Genomic DNA, 19,682 nt, shown 5'->3' on the forward strand with positions numbered 1-19,682 from the left:
AAGAGATGCAGGTTTCTAGATCTGCCATGAGTAACTGTAGTAACTGGATCGAAATTGTTGAGGTTTTCTGGGTCTGCCTCATTTTTGTTTTAGGAGAGGAGTTACTTAGCTCACTTTAGGCAGGAAGATACCTCACCTTTGGTCAGAAAAAAATTGATCGATTGGATCCAGAAAGAAGCAATTTTTTTTAAATTTGATTAGGGAGACTGTAATTGGGTTTCTGATGTGCGAGGAAGGTTTCATTTTTGCTATGTTTTGATCACCTTGGTATTGTCTATCCACCCAAAACTCACTCCACGAAGTCATAGGGCATGATTTAGATCAAGGCATATGGGTTACTCCATCACAACGGTGACGGATAACTCATCCACTGAAATCTAAATCCCATAGGATATAATGACATTTATATTTCAACGGAAAGTTATATACGTTACCGCTATAAGGGAGTAACCCGTCTGCCGAGATCTAAATTCGGCCCATAATATTCGAGGATGAAGAGGTGTTGGGACCAGTTTCTGAGTTTACTGGAAGAGCAAGACCCCATCTTTGCAGACTGGTTGGCAGTGGGGTTAGGTAGCTCTTTATATTTTTCTTTGGGCTTGTTGAAGATGATTTTGGGGTGGGAGATGGTGTATTGTTTGATGATTTATATACAAATATATGTTGGGTCTCAAGACTTAATAGAAGAAATCACACTATGTTATTGAAACTGTGTAAATGAACAATTCTAAAGTAATGTTCCTTGATAGATGGAGTATAATAGCCATAATTTGCAATATGTGCACACATCTATTGAAGAAGTAGCACACTTTAAATATCTTGGATATACTTGGTGGGACCTCTTAATAGTAATCACATGCATGTGATGTAGTGTTATATGCAATGTTAAATTTAATATTGCATACAGTGTAGCAGATTAAGTATATACTTAACATTTTTGCTCTATATGGTTCTGACCTGAGGGGTAATCAAGACTATAAGGAACTACAAACACTGTAAAGAAGGTGTTGGTGAGGACTGAGGAGCAGTGTGCCTTTTGGGCAATACCCCAATTAACTCCATTCATGAACTACAAACTTTAACAATGAAAGCATAAGCTGCGTGTTGTCTTTTTTATTGTAGAATATAGCACTAAAACAAGGTCAGCAAATAACGTTCGAGCAGCCATTTTGTCTTCGCGTTGTGAAACACTTACTTTTCCTTTCACCTAGCTCACCGTCACAAAATGGTTCTCCTTTGCACAGCCTTTGCAGAACTGCCCACTGGCTGGACGTTTACCTTCATGTGGAAATGAAAATCCACACCTGAAGCACAACCTCTCTTTCTGTGGAGAATTTACTCTGTGTCCCTCAGCATTGTGTCTTAGCTTATTTCTCATGTTGGTGCACCTCTGGGCTCCATGTCAGCAACTCGTCGATCAGCACGCTCTTCAGCTATGGCAGCCATGAAATCTCGCTCCAAACTAAGGGGCCGATTATGATGGCGGACGGACTTGAGTCCGTCCGCCACCCCGGAGTAGGAGGGACCGTCCTCAGGGGCAGCAGCGGTCCCTCTGTGCAAATTAGGATGTGACCGCCACCCTGGTGGTCACATCTTGTATTTTTAACATTGCGGCAGGTGCTGCTTGAAGCAGCACCCGCCGCAATGTTAAAAATGTAAGCTGTGCATTTGCATGCACAAAGCGGCAGGCACCGCGTGGTGCCAGCCGCTTTGTGCACGCAAATGTAGGGGGGTACCATAGGTACCCTCCATGTGACCCCCCCCACACCCTCTTCACCCCTGGGGGCCCGCAACGGGCCCCCAAACACAAATCCGTATGCCTTTGCACGGCGGTAATGCTGCCGTGTAAAGGCATAGTACTCCAGACATCCTAATATGGCTGGCGGTGTCTGATAGACATCGCCAGCCATGTTTGTGCTTTTACGCCGCGGTCGGAAGGCGACCGTGGCGGAAAAGCTGCGGACGGAATGACAGACCCACCAGCCATCCTAATATGGCGGTGGGTCATTCGAGGCTCCGCAGCGGTTTTCCCGCATCCACCAGGCCGGCTGTGGGTTCCGCCGGCCCGGAGGATGCGGAAAACTGCAATCATAATAGGCCCCTAAATTTTTCTCTCAGCATTTGTTGTCTGAATGAATCTGACAGGCATCCGTCATTCACTCGGAGGCGTATAGCTTCGTCATCATTAAATTCATTGAACCTACAGAGTTTGAGCATATCCAGTCTCTCAATAAATATGTTGATGGTTTCACAAGATTTCTGTCTTTCTTGGCTAAATATATATCTTTCGTAATCTACATTCGGCTCTGGATTGAACTTGAGATTTGAGGCTACTTTGATTTGACTGTATGTAATTTTGTCTGCTCGCTGCATTTTCTTTATGACTTCTTTCATGCCTTCACCAGCAAGATTCTTAAGGTACTTGATAATTTTAGTGTTATCTACTTCTTCAAAAGCATCAATGAAATCATCAAATGTCTCGATCCAGGCGGTCCATCTGTCGCTACTATTCACCTTTTTGGCGATATCGAATTGAGGTGGTGGGTTCAAGAAGGTGGCAGCATTGTAACCATAGGTGGAACTTACTGAAGTAGTGATTATAGTTCTCTCCACTGCTGCTTGGTGATCTTGTCCATGCAAACCATCTTTGAGGCTTTGTGATCTGCTGGACTCTGAATCATATTTGAGCATACCAGGAAATGAGATCCCTTTCTTGATCTTCATTGGAGAAGGAAACGATCAGTGTTCCAATCTCTGCTCTTGGTTCTCCTCACTTAGGAAACTTTTGGAGTTGTACTGAGTCCCACTTGGCAATTTTGTGGGGTGCCACTTTGTATATGGACAGCTCTGCAAGCACACTCCGGGTGCCTTCTCCAGGGTCGCTTCCTCAGGTGCTGTGGCATTATGATTCTCTTTTTTCAGAACTGGTAAGTAAATGACTTTTGCTTGTATCACTTTGTCTTTAAGCGTCTTTTTGTGCTGTCTGACACCTGGTTGATCCCTTTCAAAACCTGTGTGCATCTGCCTACAGCGTATGAATGTATGACTCTGAATTGTGTAGTAGCTCAGTAACTCTATGTGTGGCCATCACAGCAGGTTCTCAGCTACTGATGTGTAGACTTTTCAGCAATGCCTTCATTATCTTCAAATGCTTTATATGGAACTCCACATATGCCATACCTCGATTTTACACTTAGACGGAGGCACACGTGGCACCCATAGCAGTTTACTGGACCACATCAACCTTTCTGTAAGACCACTGTCAATCTTTGGGTTACTTATTCCCTATCTTGTTGCCAGTTGTAGCATCCTCCCCAGAATGGGTTCTTTCCAATGACTATGCCACACACAGAGCTTAGTATAACACGTATTTACTCTTCTGTGTGTACTCGCCAACTCAGCTTTCTAAATATGCATTCAATTCAGATGCTTTAATGCTTACATTACAGTTCTACGGAGTCCGGCAGGAGCCACAAAGGTTCCACCGTTACATGCTTACACTACACCTTTCTGGTCTAGTCTTCCTTCTTCACTAAGCAGTGCCGTCCTTCTGAATATTCCACAGGTCCAGGAATGCTCCGATGAGAGTTTATGAGGGTACCATTTGTATACCCATTATCAGACTGTGGGTGGGGGATGCCCCCATTGTCTAACCATCCCGCTTTCCGGTTTTGTGCTCCAATATATCTAGGGTGACAAAGGCAGGCAGGCCTTGGTGTGTGCTGAGTTTGTCAGTGGCATGGCAGGAACACATAGAAGTGAGGAAGTGGGTGGGCAGAGCCCTCAAGCCTACCCTTTGAAGCTCAGGAATGGCTGAATGAAACCCCCCCAGGCCATCCTGCTCAGGAGAGGAACACCATACCCACACCCAAGGCCCTTCTGTCCCCAGATCTGGAAGAAATGCACAACAGGAGAGCCATTCACTGTCATTTGACCACGGATACTGGCAGAAAGGCACATTTGGTTTAGGCAGTAAAAAGCCAACATTCTAAAAGTTGCATTTTCAGAATAGCAACTTAAAATCCGTTTTTACCATGCAAGAGGATTTTAAATTTCAGTCCAAATAAGTGGAAGAAATATCATGCAATCTCTTTACAAACTGATGTTATCACTTACTAAGTGTAATACGATAACCTAGAAGTGCTAGTCTACAGGAGAGATGGCCTATCTACAGTGAAAAACGACGTCATTGGTGGCAAATTATTTCCAAGGACTCAGTCAATGGGAATCTGTGGAGTGACTATGACCCTCCTATGAGCCACTCCTCCATTCCATCCGAGGGAGACAAGGGCCCATAGGGGGAAGAAGTCCTGCCCATGGGCCTGGGTTACCCACCACACCTGTCCTGGCAAGTACTGATTTGGCAAAACCAGCCTTTCACCACTGTGGTCTGGTTGTCACAGGTATCTCTTAGAACTGTGACAGAGACCCTAATCACTGTGATCCTGCGGAAGTGGTGACTTCCACACTCAGGGATCAAAAGCGTACCCTCTGAGTTCACCTCCCAACTCAGGGACACTGGGTATGTTCTGTCCTCTGTTCCTCAGGATTACATCCCCCAAGGCCACATTGGCCACAGTACATTGTCTCTTGCTACACACTGGGTCCCCTCACTTGTGCTCTACTAATCAAAGCACCTAGGCTTTAAAAATGGCCTCCCTGGACCTCCACTCATCAGAAAATCCCTCTCTATTCTCAGAAGGGATATGGAAATCCTTCTCCCTCACACTAGTTTAGGGCCCTTTCAGGGACTTATCTGTTTACCTTGGCTCTCACCCTTCACTCTGCTGGGGTGGGGGACTTTAACCATCCTTCTGTGGTCACTCCCACGTACATTCTAGTGAACCTAGTGCTGATGCAGAGGTCTGCTTCCTTGCCTCAGTTTACTGGGGTCAGTGAGGTGTTGGTGCAACCCTGTAAAGCAATTACTGAGCATGTGCTCTCTCAAACACAGATTGTACAGCTCAACATAACTAAACTTTGTGGTAAGTGCTGCATTCACTGGGGCTCATGTCATCTGGTCATCTACCTCTAAGGCCAACCGGGTATTCCTCTAAGCTTCTGGCAAGTGTTTCATAACATAACATGCGTATTTATAAAGTGCACGTTCACTCAGAAGGGTATCTTGGCGCTGAATAATAGATGTTTATTGTTACTCAACTCAATGGTACTCATTTTATTGACCTCAGAAGGATGAAAGGCTGAATGGCCCTGCTGGGATTTGAACTTGTGTCCATGAGGTCAAACACAGGCCTTTACATGGGACACATTAGTCCACTAAGCCACCAGATCTGGCTCACTAAGACCCAGACCTTACAAAGACCCCCCCCCCCCCCCAATCATCCACTTAGACCATTTTAATACAAAGGGCTACATCATATGCTGCAAACCATTTATCAATATCACCCCATCCATGTAGCTAGGCACCAGGTCCTTGGGAATGTGAACACGTTTGTCTACATTGGCTACTGAATTGTTGCTGTCACCCTTGCTTGAGGACTCTGTGAGCTGTTTGGGTTTTAGTTCCGGCTCCCTTTAACACATTTCATGACCCAGCAATACTTTCTATTCTTCCAAGGCTAGTTTCCTTTCTTCTATGGCCCTTTCAGCCTCAGCTTTTTTCTCTGTTGAGGCTCTCTCTGCCTCCTCCTTTTTCTCTGCTGAGGCTCTATCTGATTTTCTTTCCTCCATGACCAGAGTGGCCAGTTGCAGACTCTGCTCTCTTTCCTTCTTTCTTTCCTCCAACTCTTAAGGGGACAGATTGCGGAGGGATGCGCTGCTTCCTGCTCCGGATCCAGTAGGAGACCTCACTCCTGATGGTCCTACTCTCTCCTCTGGAGTTATAGTCGTGAGGTTTGCACCTTTCTCCACCATTTCATCTTCCCAATCTACATCATCCTCCTCTTCATCATTCGCCTGCTCCTGTGATGCAGACTGTAGCATATGGACCTCCACCAAGGCTCGGAGGTCTATCTGGTACTTTAGATTTGGGGACTCCTAGACTAGCTTCACTTCCCACTCTCTGCAGAACGTTTTCTGCTCTGCCGTAGTATACTTCAATGTTGCTGAGATCCATCCCCTGCTTGTAAAATATCACAGGTGCAAAATTATGAAGAAGGAATTACATTTAGAAAAAAGTAATAAAATGGCCAATCACAAACCAATAAGAATTCATAATTGATTCTGATATCATATTATATCAAAGAACTTCTGGTATATATAAACCACTGAGTGGAACTGCACAAACACAGTTACTGAATCCCACCACTGATCACCAATGTAAGAAATTGGGTTATTGAGAGGGGCGAGAGCCCCACTCAAGTAATAATCACAGTCCTTGTTGGGTGAACCACAAGACTCTCTAAATAACTCTGTGCTTTACCAAGTGGACGTGGGGGTGCCTGCGTTGCAGGCAGGATTTATTTGTGCAGGAAAAGACACCGTCCTGCCCAAAAACAATCCTCAGAGGCAATTTTGTCTTTCTACATGTGCTGCAGAACGAAACACAAAAGTCTCTAAATACACCTGTACTTTTGCCAGTGGATGATTGGCACAAAAGTCTTCCAGCCAAAAGCTAGGTTAAACTAATCAACACCTCAATGGGTTTCCCTGCTCAGGCGATAGAACCTGGACAGTTAGCCTCTTCTGCAGTGGCACTTGACTGTTCTACGCCCCTCTGAACCTAGCTGGTCCCCTCTGTCAACACCATCTAGAGCCACTGGGATGACCAAGTGAAACTCCTAAAGTTGCTTTTCACTGTAGCAATCTTACCATGTTTAGAAGGGAAATCACGCAAGTGTGATGCAACACTATGATAAATATGCCCCATATGTTTGATCGATCGATGCAACTGTATTGATTTACTTTAGCAAATATTTGGTGAAGTTTATCTTTGCCCTGTCTGTCCTAGAAAGCAAAGTTGCAGCTGTTCTTTGATCTGTAATCATTGGATAAGTGGCAAGAAGTGGACAAAAGTGGAGACTATTGAAATCAGAAATTATATGATTATTTTTTTAAACTTTCCTGCCACTATCCTTACTGCTTTAAGGAAATCTCATTCTCACTTCCTTTGCTCTGCTTAGCAGATGCACTGAGGACCCTATTAAAAAGCCTGCTGGGGGCGTGGCTTGTGCTCCGGACCCCCTCCGTCATCCGCCTTGCATCAGCCCACTAACACCGGCCATCGGCGTCCTAGAGTCCTAGGGACGGCTCCTATATTTGATCTCCATCATTCTGACCCCTCGTGGGGCCCGCCTGGTGACCGCATTGCCCTAACATGCCCTCTGCTCCTGGCGGCCAGCATGTTGTAAGATTGCGGCCCCCTATCCTTCTTGATCCCAGGGCGTGACCTCCTGGCCGGACGCCCAGTTGCCCCTCCCCACCCGGCTTACCTGCGCTCCTCGGTGGGCAGTGACGCTCACTGGAGGCGAGGGGCCGAGCGCTGCCTGAGATCCGAGGGGTGTCATCCCGCTCCGGTGCCTGTGGAGTTGGTGGGTTGGCTCTGGGGGCATCGGCGGCCCTGCGGAGCAGAGCCTGAGGCCCCTGGCGGCGAAGGTCTTTGAGAGGCTGCAGCTGATTGCGGCGCTTGCCGCGCCACTTCTGTACCCCCCGGCGGCCGAGAGAGCGAGTCCGGATCTCGCCGTCCGCGGACTACATCCAGACCTGGCCCTCGGTGGGGGGCCCATAGGAGCAGCTGCGGTGGCCCCTGGAGCCCGGGGAAGGTCTGCATCGCGACCTGGAGGAGGTGAGGAGGCGGGGATAGCTTTCTAGGCCTCCTCTCCCCCGTGCCTTCGGAGGCAGTGTCGGGCAGCACGGGCTGGGGCCCCTGATACTGTGTTTGCCAAGGGCAGAGGAGCTGTATGTGGAGGTGCTGCTGGGCCGGCTGACTCGCTCCACTGCTTGTGTGGGCCCGCTGCACCCCTGTAGGGGTCCCCCGTTGGGGCGCCCCTCCTACCCCTCTAGCCTGCCCTGATTGCTTGCGCCCTTCGCCATCTTAGGGGTGAGAGGTGGAGAGAAGCGCGGGAGGACCTGCAACGGCGGGGGAAGAACTGCCTGTGACATTTTGGGAATGTGCTCATCTGGCGCTGGGGGTGTAGAGCTGTGGACAATCGACCCTGCTAGGGGGTGTGCTGCCTTCTTCCTTCCTCCGGGTGCCGGAGTGGGGGAGTGCCCTCTGAGGGCCCACCGAGTCTCCTGGCCTGCCCTGTGGACTGGAGCCCCCCCCTTTTTTTCCCCCACTGGCTGCATGTTGAAAGGCGCGCTGTGATTTGGAGGGGGGCCGGTCGGCAACTGAGTCAAGTGGCGCACGTGGGTGCCAGCCCCCCCTCTTGTCTGGAGGACCTTGGTCTTGGGACCACAGCCGGTGGGGGGCCCTGTGGTCCTGGGCCTGCTGGGGTTGCTTCGAGGGCTGACGTCATCTGGACAGGAGGTATTGCCCTGAGACCGTCCGCCTTCCTCCATACGAAGAGTTGGGGAGGGACCGGCCACCAAACTGGGTGGCGGGCCGCGGCTGGGACGTTGCTGCATGCCCCCCTCCCCCTCGGCTGAGCGCCTACACCTGACTCTCCGGGGGCATGGGCAGGAAACGCGCTTCTCAGGCCCCTGGGCCCTCCAATCAAACTACAATGGACCAATTCACCAGGCCTGATCGTGACCCGGCGGCTGGGTCTGCGGCGGTGCCGGGGGCGGCCGGAGGAGACCTCTTCACTATCCTGCAGGCGATCAGTGCATCGCAGGCGTCAGTGGAGACCAAGATTGGGGAAGTGCGGGTTGATGTTGCACTGATACAACAAGACCTCCATAACACCACAGCCGGATTACTCCAAGGAGGTGCAGTCTCAACGCCGGTCCTATGATGATGATAAGGTCAAGCAGAAACTCAGGGCCATGGGTCATCGGTATGGACTCCTCTTTCCAGCTCGCCCGAAGGTGTTTTTCCAGGACAAAACCTTCTTCTTTGACACCCCACAGGCGGCATGGACCTGGCTTACGGAGGGACTGCCCCTCCTACCTGCAGTGACCCCAGCACCCATCCAGAAGAGGACGACCCAACCTCAACGCGGGGCACCCAAGGTGCAGTGGCGCCGAACTGGATCCAGACGATGGGGCGCCCGCCGGGGGAGGAGCTCTCGGTCGCCGGAGGCATGGCCCCGGCGTTCCCCGAGTAAAGCCTTGAGCCAGAGGGCCTCCTCCCCTGCGATGGTGTCTTCCCTTATCGGCATGGGTAGCGCCCCTAGTTTGGAAGTTACCCGACGGAGGGCCTTGTCGGACTCGGACCTCTCTTGTAGCCCTGTGATCCGTGATTATGGAGAGGAGGAAGGGGTGTGATCAGTGTTCCCAGCTGTATGCCTTCGCTCTACCCTTCTGGGCCTGAAATGACGAACCTATCCTCGACCCCGTGAACGTGGGACTCCCTTGGCTCTGCTGGGCGACTTGGCCTGGGTTTCCTTTCATACTGCCATCCTGGACTTGAACTGTGTTGTGCTATTTGATATCCACTCCATTCCAAGGGGGGTTCGAATCAGCCACGCTCCTGATTGATTGTAACTAACCGTTTTAGAGTAGCAAATCACCCTTCATGGGGTAGTTCATAGTTGGGGTTTTGGGCGACAGATGCTTCCACTTCAGAAGTGTAGGGTGGGGGGAGTAGGGGGGGGGTTGGGTGGGACGGGGGATCATTGTCCCTCGGCAGTTTGTTTTGTTTCACCGCCTACAGGTCCATGGTTGCAGTTCTTCTTGACGCTTATGCTTCTCTGATTGATTCCCAGTTGGCATGCAGATCACATCTTCCACCAGTTTGTTATTTTTGGCCGCTTACGGGCTACCACCAGGGATCCCTATTGGCATCTGAATACCCCCTTTCCCTGACTTCCATTATGGATGGGCAGACCTCCAACCTCCATTGCTCTGGTTCTGGGCTTGGGTTTAGGGGAGTGCTCTTCTCCGGTGGGTGGAGCTCCACGTGGTTATCCGGTGCTACACAGGTCCTTCCCTCAGATGACTGCTACCCTCCCTATACCTCTCCACATCCTTTCCTGGAATGTTAATGGCCTCTTGGATCGAATCAAGGGCACAGCTGTCCTCCGCGCGGCCCATCGCCACGCGCCGGATATTCTCTTCCTCCAAGAGACGCACCTCCTGGGTACACAATGTAATTTCCTATCTCGCTATGGCTTTGATAGGATCTGGCACTCTGGGTTTGCATGGGGCTCCCGGGGGGGGGTGGCCATCTTGCTGAGGAGGGGGCTCCCCTTTACCCTAGTTAAAGCTGAATCTGATGCACAGGGTGGCTATGTGGCAGTCTCGGGAATCATTGAGGGGCACCCCCTGAGCATTCTATGCCTTTACATTCCTCCCCCGCTTCTACCCCCAACACTCTTTAATCTTACGCAAGTGATTTCCTCCCCCCACAGGGGCTTATGGTGGTAGGGGGAGACTTCAACGCTGTTCTGCAGCCCCTGCGGGACACGACGGGGACTCCGTCCGGACCCCGCGTCGCCTCTGTGAAGATCCTCTCCGGCTGGTCCTCGGCCCTAGGTCTCTGTGATGTATGGCGGGTATGGCACCCACGTGCGGAACAGTACACCCACACATCAGCAGCCCATCACACTCACTCCCAAATAGACCTTTTCTTGATGTCAGCCACGGACTGCCAGCTAGTGTCTGGAGCCGCGATATTGCCCAGGGGCCTGGTTCTTGCAGGACTTGGAGATGGTGGAGTCTCTTGGCCAGGAATTATGTCATTTTTTCTCTGCCAATATAAGCTCGGTCCCCTCACCGGGAACGCTGTGGGAGGCGAGCACTGCTGTTATCCGGGGGGTGGCCAGAGGACTGGTCCACGTGAAACGGTCGGAACAGACGGCCCAACTTGCTTGGTTAGAATCCCAGGCGGCGCGGCTCGAAGCGGCCCAATTTAGGGGCGACACAGGGGACTCCTCCCGTCAACTAACCGTTGTGTGTGAGGAGATCCGTTGGGTTTCGATGGAATCGGCCAAAACGCTTTGGCGTTCATCGGTCGCCCGCATTTATGGGTGGGGGGATAAGAATGGTAAGCTCCTCCATAACCTTGTGTCTTATCCCAGAAACACCCGTATCATTCCTGAAGTCCGCTCAAGCACTGGGGCCCTCCAGGTGAAGTCTTCAGCTATTGCACAAACCTTTGCTGCTTATTAAGCGACCCTTTACACCGCCCGTTTCAGGGCGCTTCCCTGTCTGACTTGCTGGACGAGACAGATATCTGACTCCCGCGTCTCTTTCTGGAGACTGCGGAAGATCTCGACCGTCCTTTCACCCTAGAGGAAATCCAGGACGCTATCCCACTCTTACATCCCGGGAAAATGCCTGGTCCCGATGGGTCCCCTCAAGAGTACTAAGTGACCTTTCGGTCAATAAATAAATTAACATATTTAATTAATTATAATGAAATTACTTCCCACCCTATTCCCCAATAAACCCACAAAGTGCTACAGAATTATATTACGCAAAAATTAAATACCATAAAAAAATAATTAATATAAATAATAAAATAAATATACATTTTTTAAACATATACTAACATAAAAAACACTTTAAAAATTGATATTAACTTACATCAAATTCAATATTTTTGTAGTCTATATTCTGTCCATTTTATATTTTTGTAGTCATATTCTGTCCATTCTATATTTTTGTTGTCTATATTCTGTCCATTCTATATTTTTGTTGTCTATATTCTGTCCATTCGATATTATGTCCATTCTATATTTTTGATTCGATATTAATGCTATCCTATTCGATATTTTTGTAGTCTATATTCTGTCCATTCTATATTTTTTAATCAATATTAATGCAAATCGATATTAAAAACTCGATATTTTGAGTGTATACCGTACAAGGATATGTGGGGCAAGGGGTGGTAAAAGAAAAACAACTGCAGTACATTGCTTTTCTTCTTTCATAACAGTTTTTCTCATCTTGTGTTGTCAGGCTTGTCCGGATTCTTTGAAGATTAAGGCATCCCACGCTGATTGGATAAAAGAGCGCTTCCTGCCGCAGATCTCCGTCTTCACGGACCGCAGACATTTCAGTGACAGTGAATGGAGACGACTGGAGCATTTTAACCCTCCATACGGGTGGATGGGGTTGAACTATACGGGTATTGCATGAAATACAGGCTTACTTGATGTACTTGGTCTAATATACACACCTTTTTTATTTTTTGGGTGGCACACTAAGATTATGCTGTAAAAATAATGCAAACTTCAACGTTTCACATTTAAAGGGGCACTGCATCTTTATTCCTCTTTAAACCTACCCAACCCACTGCACGTGACCTCATATGACATAAGAGTGCAAGCATTTTGGAGTTCCTAAATTGCGTACTTTAAAGCCCCTAAAAAATGTAAATGTCTCACAGAGGCTGTACTTTTCTTCTTAGGTCTCTATTACCTGACAGCTTTTAGACGTCTGTTCGCGAAGGGCTCTTCTTGAAAATACAAAAAAAGTACTGGGGCTTACAGCCCACCCATTGCATACTCTTGGCTGGCTTTCTTGTCACTGTCATTTTCTTGCTTTGTATTCAATAGCTTTCCCTCCTATTCTTGTGTTTGTCCCTTCCCTGTACCATCGCCTGTTTGCCATATATTTTATCAGATTTCTTGTATTCTTACAATGCTCCCTTTCAGGAAACTGATTTTCTCTTTTTCGTTTAGCACTCCATGAGCGAGCATGTGTTTTGTAGCTCTCTCCTTTGAATACTGCTCCCCTCCACTCCATATTGCTCCATCACCCCTCTCCCCAAGGTCATCCATTGCTTTCCATACCCACTCCTGGCTTTAATGTTTTTCAAAGATATCCCGGTCTAAAGCGCCTCCTTTACTCTCTCTCACTCCCGTTGACTCCCCATTATTTCCCCAGCTTCAAACATTGTTCCCTCACCCCCCTGTCAAAATGGTTCTTAATTTTTTTGAGGCGAGATTGGCAGCTGCCATTTGCTGCCAAGTTACTCTGCAGTGTTAAAGCACTTTTCATCACAAAAATCATTTTTTTTCACTTACCAATCCAACTGGCATACCTCATCCCCTTGTATGGGCCGGGATGCCCGCCACCACTCCCAACACCAATTCCCCATGGGAGGAGACAGACGCAGATTGAACTTTTGGAAGGCGGGGGGGCCTCATGACCCCCCCGGCCGTATTTATTAAAATATGAAAAAAAAATTAAAACTTTAAATTAAAACGTTTCATAAATCATGTACAAATTCAACTTCAATTACATCTTGATGAAGACAGGTGTTTCAGGCTAACCTTAACAAATCTCTAATACAAAAGGTCTCCTAGCCGAGTCTAGCATCCTGATAAATGGATTACATTTGAATTTGTACAACCTAACATTAAGGGCCAACGGCAAGGTCTTAACCGGTGTCAGATCCCTATCACCAACTTCCCGCCCTCACTGTGTGAGTGGCGCATGCGCAGAGGACTTTACCCTCGCCGCCAATTGTAACTTCCCTTGTCGTGGGGGCCCGCTTTCACTCGACGCCATCTTAAGGTCGTCTGAGTTCGTGTGCGAGGTATCCGTAAGAAGGACAGCTTGGACTCCCCCCCTTCCCCACACTCTCTTCTGCCGGAGCGGGTATCCGGCACCCGGGAAATTCTAGGAGGGGCATATAGCCGCCTCCCCCTGGGAGGGGCCTATGGCCGTCTCCCCCTGGGCGACCCATCCGTAGTGGGTGCCGCCCCTCCGTGGGAGGGGCCAATGGCCGCCTCCCCCCGGGCGCTTCCATCCATAATGGGTGGCGCCCCCCTAGGGACCTTGAAATCACTGCTCACCGATCATGACCTTACCGCCTGACCAAAATATAAATACGACAGTTGTTTTACCCGCTAAGGAAAGAAAACTATGACTAAACTTGCAGCAGTTCGATAAATTCACCAACTTCAACATTGCTACAAAGGGAAAAAAGGTCCTAAAGCAAGCACAATCTTTATTAAATCCATTCCTGTACATCTCTACAAAGGAAAAAATGGCCTACAAGCAAGTATCTAATTACATGCATACCATCGTCATACATTTATGATGCAAGAAATGATCGCCATACATGTCAAATAGCACCGACGGTATCTCTTTATTTCAGAAACTCTGCAACAAGGGGCTGGTGGGTGGGTCAAAAAAGTGCAGCTTGTTCCCTTGAGGGCTCACAAGCGACGAGTGGTGCAGCCTTCAGAGCACAGGAACAAGAGGAAGCTTCGTTGGATTCTCGCACTATTTATCCATCAGTGCACGGACTTCCGGGCGGGTGTTTAGGACAACCTCTTTTTGGGCGGGAGGAGCGTGTTCCGGCCACGCCGCTTCGGGCATACCAGCCGGGACACGCCCCCCACCCACAATGGTTTTCCGGGGGATCGGGGCACCGTCCATACGTTCGGGGGGACCGAGTGGTCTCCCCTTTCCATATGGGCCGGGATGCCCACCACCCCTCCCAACACCAATTCCCCATGGGAGGAGACAGACGCAGATTGAACTTTTGGAAGGCGGGGGGCCTCACGACCCCCCCGGCCGTATTTATTAAAATATGAAACAAAATTTAAAACTTTAAATTAAAACTTTTCATGAATCATGTACAAATTCAACTTCAATTACATCTTAATGAAGACAGGTGTTTCAGGCTAACCTTAACAAATCTCTAATACAAAAGGTTTCTTAGCCGAGTCTAGCATCCTGATAAATGGATTACATTTGAATTTGTACAACCTAACATTAAGGGCCAACGGCAAGGTCTTAACCGGTGTCAGATCCCTATCACCAACTTCCCGCCTTCACGGTGTGAGTGGCGCATGCGCAGAGGACTTTACCCTCGCCGCCAATTGCAACTTCCCTTGTCGTGGGGGCCCCCTTTCACTCGACGCCATCTTAAGGTCTTCTGAGTTCGTGTGCAAGTTATCCGTAAGAAGGACAGCGTGGACTCCCCCCCCTTCCCCACACTCTCTTCCGCCGGAGCGAATATCCGGCCCCCGGGAAATTCTAGGATGGGCATATAGCCGTCTCCCCCTGGGCGACCCATCCGTAGTGGGTGCCGCCCCCCCGTGGGAGGGGCCAATGGCCACCTCCCCCCGGGCGCTCCCATCCATAATGGGTGGCGCCCCCCCTACGGACCTTGAAATCACTGCTCACTGATCATGACCTTACCGCCACAGGCCAGATAGTTGACCGACTATCTGGCCCCCCCACACCTCCTATAGGTCATGTCTCCTTAAGCCCACTAGCCAAGCTATGATGTCTCCTATCAGTAAGTCATTACCCGTCCTGGACAGGTGCACCCCATCATTCGAATAACAGTGATCGCCCCTGATACACCCATGAGAAATGCTTTGGAGATGAGCAGAGCGAAACAGTTTCTCAATTTTATTGTTGACCCTCTTTACCGAGTGGTTCAACGCTGTCATAGACAAACCTCCCCGCCATATCTTCCTGGGAATCATGTGGGACCAGGCAATCGTACATTCCGGGAGCCTTTTGGCTAACCAGCTAACTACACACAGTATGTGCTCAACTAACACCCGTCTTCCCAGTCTCACCAAGTCATTGCCCCCTACGTGCACTATGACTACAGATGGCGGTGACCTGTGCCGCCCTAATAGTTCCTCCACAAAGCTTTGCAATCGGTCAATACAGAGGCCGCCCTTACCATGGAAGGTCACTCTGAACCCATATTCCTCAGATGTGCGAATCGCATCACCTGCCTTGAATATGTCCCCGGCACGCCTCACGTATGAGTGGCCCACGACCCAGACCACTTGATCTCCATTCCGTGATCCTTTCCAGCTGGTCCGCTGATGCTGGGCCGATCCCAATTTCCGCCCGCGTCACAGGCCCTATTCTAAACAAATGGGTCCCAAAATCGCACGGGTTCAAGCCCGCTGCTGCAATCGTAATTGCCAGCACCCTCTGAAATTGAAATCTTGTCAATGGGGTGCCGTCCATATGTCTAAGCAGGGCCCCCCCCATGTTGTCGACCTTTGTTTCAGGTAAGCCTCCACATGCCTCACTGGACAACCGGGATTCCCCTGAGCGCGCTGCAACACCACACTATTCCCCAGGGCCTCCTGGTCCGTTTTCGACCTGGCTATCGAGATCAGCAGAGAGTCCCCTTTTACTTGGATTTGATCCCTGCGTAGACCTCCTTCCACATCTTTCTTATTCCCTGCCACCAGTTCACTCACCCGCAGAGCCCCATAGAATGCCAATTTGAAAGCTGCTCGGAATAGTATTACCTCGCTGGGCGAGGAGCATGTCTCGTCCAGTTTCGCCAGTAAGGTGGTCAATTTATCAAACCCAATCGGGTGCCTGTTATCCTGTCTGCGACCCTCCAGGCGCCGCCAGCCGCCGAGCGCCTTCCTGACTAAGAAGGAGTTCGTCGGGCCCCTTATCCCGTGAAGCTGTGCCATAAATGATATGGCGGCCTTATACCTATTGGCGGTTGCCGCCAACCGGCCTTCTTTATGAAGTGCTACCAGAAAGTGGAGCAAGGACTCCTCCCGCCCCATCCATGTTCCCCTATCGGCCCCAGAAAGGCTCAGTATGAACGGAACGCCCCTTCATACGCTCTCCTCGTCCTGGGCGCTAAACTGGCTGCCACAAGGTTTTGTAGTCCGGGGCACCGATCTGCCACAGTGCTTCGGGGAAAGGTGCCGCCACTAAATCCGCTGAGGGTAGACAATCCCTGAAAGCCTGCATTTTGGAACGAGAGAGTGCGTCAGCTGCATTATTTAGTACACCCGGCACATGTTTTGCCCTGAATTGTACGTTCAATCTCATGCATCGCAACGCAATCTCTTTCACCAGTCTTAAGATCCATTTGCAGCGTGCTGCCTGCTGGTTAATGCACTCAACCACTGTCATGTTATCTGACCAAAACACCACCGAGCGGTCCCTAAAGTCTTCCGGCCATGCCACCAAAGCCACCCAGATGGGGAACAGTTCCAGGAAACCTATGTTATTCGTCAGGCCACTTGTTCGCCACCACGCCGGCCATGTTTGTGCCGACCACCGATTTCCAAAGATTGCACCAAACCCCACGCTGCCCGCCAAGTCGGTCCATAAGCCGAGTTCCACCGACGAGGCTGGGGTTTTGCTCCATACCACTTGGCCATTGAAGTCCGCCAAGAATGTCAGCCAAATGAGCATGTCCTGGCGAACCTCTGCCGATAGTCTTGTGCGGTGGTGCCCTTCCCTAAGGCCCACCATGGATTGCGCAATGGATCGAGAGAAAGGGCGAGCCATCGGTATCACTCTCAATGCAAAGTTAAGCTGACCCACTGTCTGTTGCAACTGGTGCAGGGTCACCTTCTCCGTCCGTAGACACTGAATCAGGGATGCCCTAAATTTGGCAACCTTCTCCGTCGGCAAACGGAAACACCCCTCCTCCGAGTCGAGTTCTATACCCAGAAACTCGAGGGAGGTAGTCGGCCCAACCGTCTTACCTGGCGCCAATGGAACCCCAAAACCCCGCATGAGCACGCAGAAGTCCTGCAATGCCCACACGCAGTCCCGAGGGCCCGCTGGGCCTAGAAAGAAGAAATCATCCAGATAGTGCATCACATGTTTGTGCCCTGTGGCCTTCGTGAACACCCATTCTAAAAACGAGCTAAACATTTCAAAATAGGCACATGAAATTGAACAACCCATTGGCATGCACATATCCATGTGGTATTTCCCCTGAAACGTGAATCCCAGCAGACGTTGGTCGTGGGGGTGTACTGGGAGCAACCTGAATGCAGATTCAATGTCTGATTTAGCTAACAATGCACCGGGGCCCAGGCGATTCAACAGTACTACTGCGTCATCGAACGATGCATACTTCACCGAACATACTTCGGGGTCAATCGCTTCATTTACTGAAGCCCCCCTCGGGCCGATAGATTATGAATGAGTCTATACTCCCCCGGGTCTTTCTTCGGAACCACTCCTAACGGGGGACACACAAAATCCACTACTGGCGGGTCGACAAATGGTCCTGCCACTCGCCCCAAGCTCACCTCTTTTGCTATCTTTTTGGCGGCAACTGTTGGGTTGTGCTAAATAGACAACTGATTTTTACAGGAAGAGTTCCCACGAAAATTGCCCGCCGGGATCCTGAAGCCATATGAGAAGCCATCCCTCAGAGTCCCGGCGGACGCATGATCAGGGTATCCATTTAGCCAAGGGGTCAAAGCCAAGATATCTACGGGCGAAGATGTTTGCTTCCGATACACCGCATCAATCCTGCTTAGAGCCCCCTTTTCCTCCTGCGCCATTGGCCTTCGATCGGCAACTGCTTTCCGGGTGTGAGGAATTTCCACAGCCCGAGCATGCGTGCCGGAACCTACACGCTCCTTGGGGCCTGTTACAAGTACCTTTGTTAAAGCCCCAACACACCCCTCGCTTCCGTTCCCGCCCGACCTAGGATGGGACCCCCCCCCAGAGCTTGCCCGAAAGGGCTGTGACTGCCTCTGAGGGAATATCCCGGAGCCGGTCGCACTCGACCCTGAGGCACTCGCTGGTCCTGGCAAGAGCTGCGCATGCCAGGACACCGTATCCAAACAAACCCATGTCAAGGCCGCATTAAATTCCTTCGCTTTTCTAAAGGCCATATCATAGCCTTTCCATTCATCACCCCCATACTTCGCATGGAAATACGTGATTCTACTCTGGTAACATGCCAAGTCACTCAACACCTCCGGTGTACGTTCCCCGATAATTGCCACAAAGATAGAAAAGGCCCTGATCCAGTTCATCATTGTCTCATCAACCCTGAATTCCGCCATCTTGGCCTGCCATACACTGGGGTGCCACAAATCTTTCTGGGTCTTTGCATACTCTAACTCACGATGATCAGTCAACAGTGAAAACATGTTAATGGACTTGTCTGCCCACATCATTTCTTTCGTAACCATGGGAACATGTTGAGCTAAACTTTCCCGCCTTGAGGGTACCGCGCCCTCCCCCACCATCGGTAACGATCTCTTACCGGCTTCCGCCAAGCCTCCAGCGGCATCCGTCGTTTTCTCTTGGTTGTCGGCCGTGACCACCTTCGCCACCTGCGGGGAAATAGAATGTACATTCGCCGTCCCGGCAACCCTTGCCTGCCGTATCTGCTCGATATTTATTCTGGCCTCTTCGGCCGGGTCTCCCCCAGCCGCAGATCCCCCCGCTCCCTTCTTTAGCCATGGTAACACTGCCGCTAACTGAAGCGCTAATTCCGGGGGCATCTGGTCATCCACCAGTGGTGTGATAACCACGGGGATAGGCAACCCCCCATCCGGTCCCGGTACCGGGCTGGCCGCTGGCGCTACTGGAATTGGTGGAGTTTCCATCGGAACTGGGGCCTCGCTGGGACCCACCTTCCCCTTCCTCTTTGACGTTCGGCAAGGCCGGTCCTATGACCCTCTTGGGTCGCCCCGAAGGGGCATTCTGGGCCTCCACCTGTTTCCTGAGGGCCGCCAAGCCACGGTCTAGCCGGTCAACTTTACCAAATTTCCGGTCCATCACCGCCACTTGGTTCACCAACGTGCGCAGCATCCTTTCCATCTCGGAGCTCTTTCCGGGCTTCTTGCCAGGCATGTCTGTGATCGATCGCACGACCTGTCCAACGGAGGCAACTCGATCTCCAACCACGCCTTGATAACTGAAAGAGAAAGACAAATATTAAAAAATTCTCAAAAAAG

At 50.3% G+C, this 19,682-nt stretch overlaps 1 protein-coding gene across 1 annotated transcript in view; it reads left to right on the forward strand.

The window, feature by feature from the left end:
* ST6GALNAC1 (ST6 N-acetylgalactosaminide alpha-2,6-sialyltransferase 1) overlaps positions 1-19,682 on the forward strand; it is a 419,114-nt gene that overhangs the window by 250,311 nt on the left and 149,121 nt on the right. The window contains exon 3 of the mRNA XM_086930683.1: positions 11,965-12,133. Coding sequence (XP_086786809.1) covers positions 11,965-12,133 — 169 coding nt within the window. The remainder of the gene's footprint in view (positions 1-11,964; positions 12,134-19,682) is intronic.

Source organism: Lissotriton vulgaris, chromosome 7 (assembly GCF_964263255.1).
Source record: "Lissotriton vulgaris chromosome 7, aLisVul1.2, whole genome shotgun sequence".
NCBI classification, from domain to species: Eukaryota; Metazoa; Chordata; class Amphibia; order Caudata; family Salamandridae; genus Lissotriton; species Lissotriton vulgaris.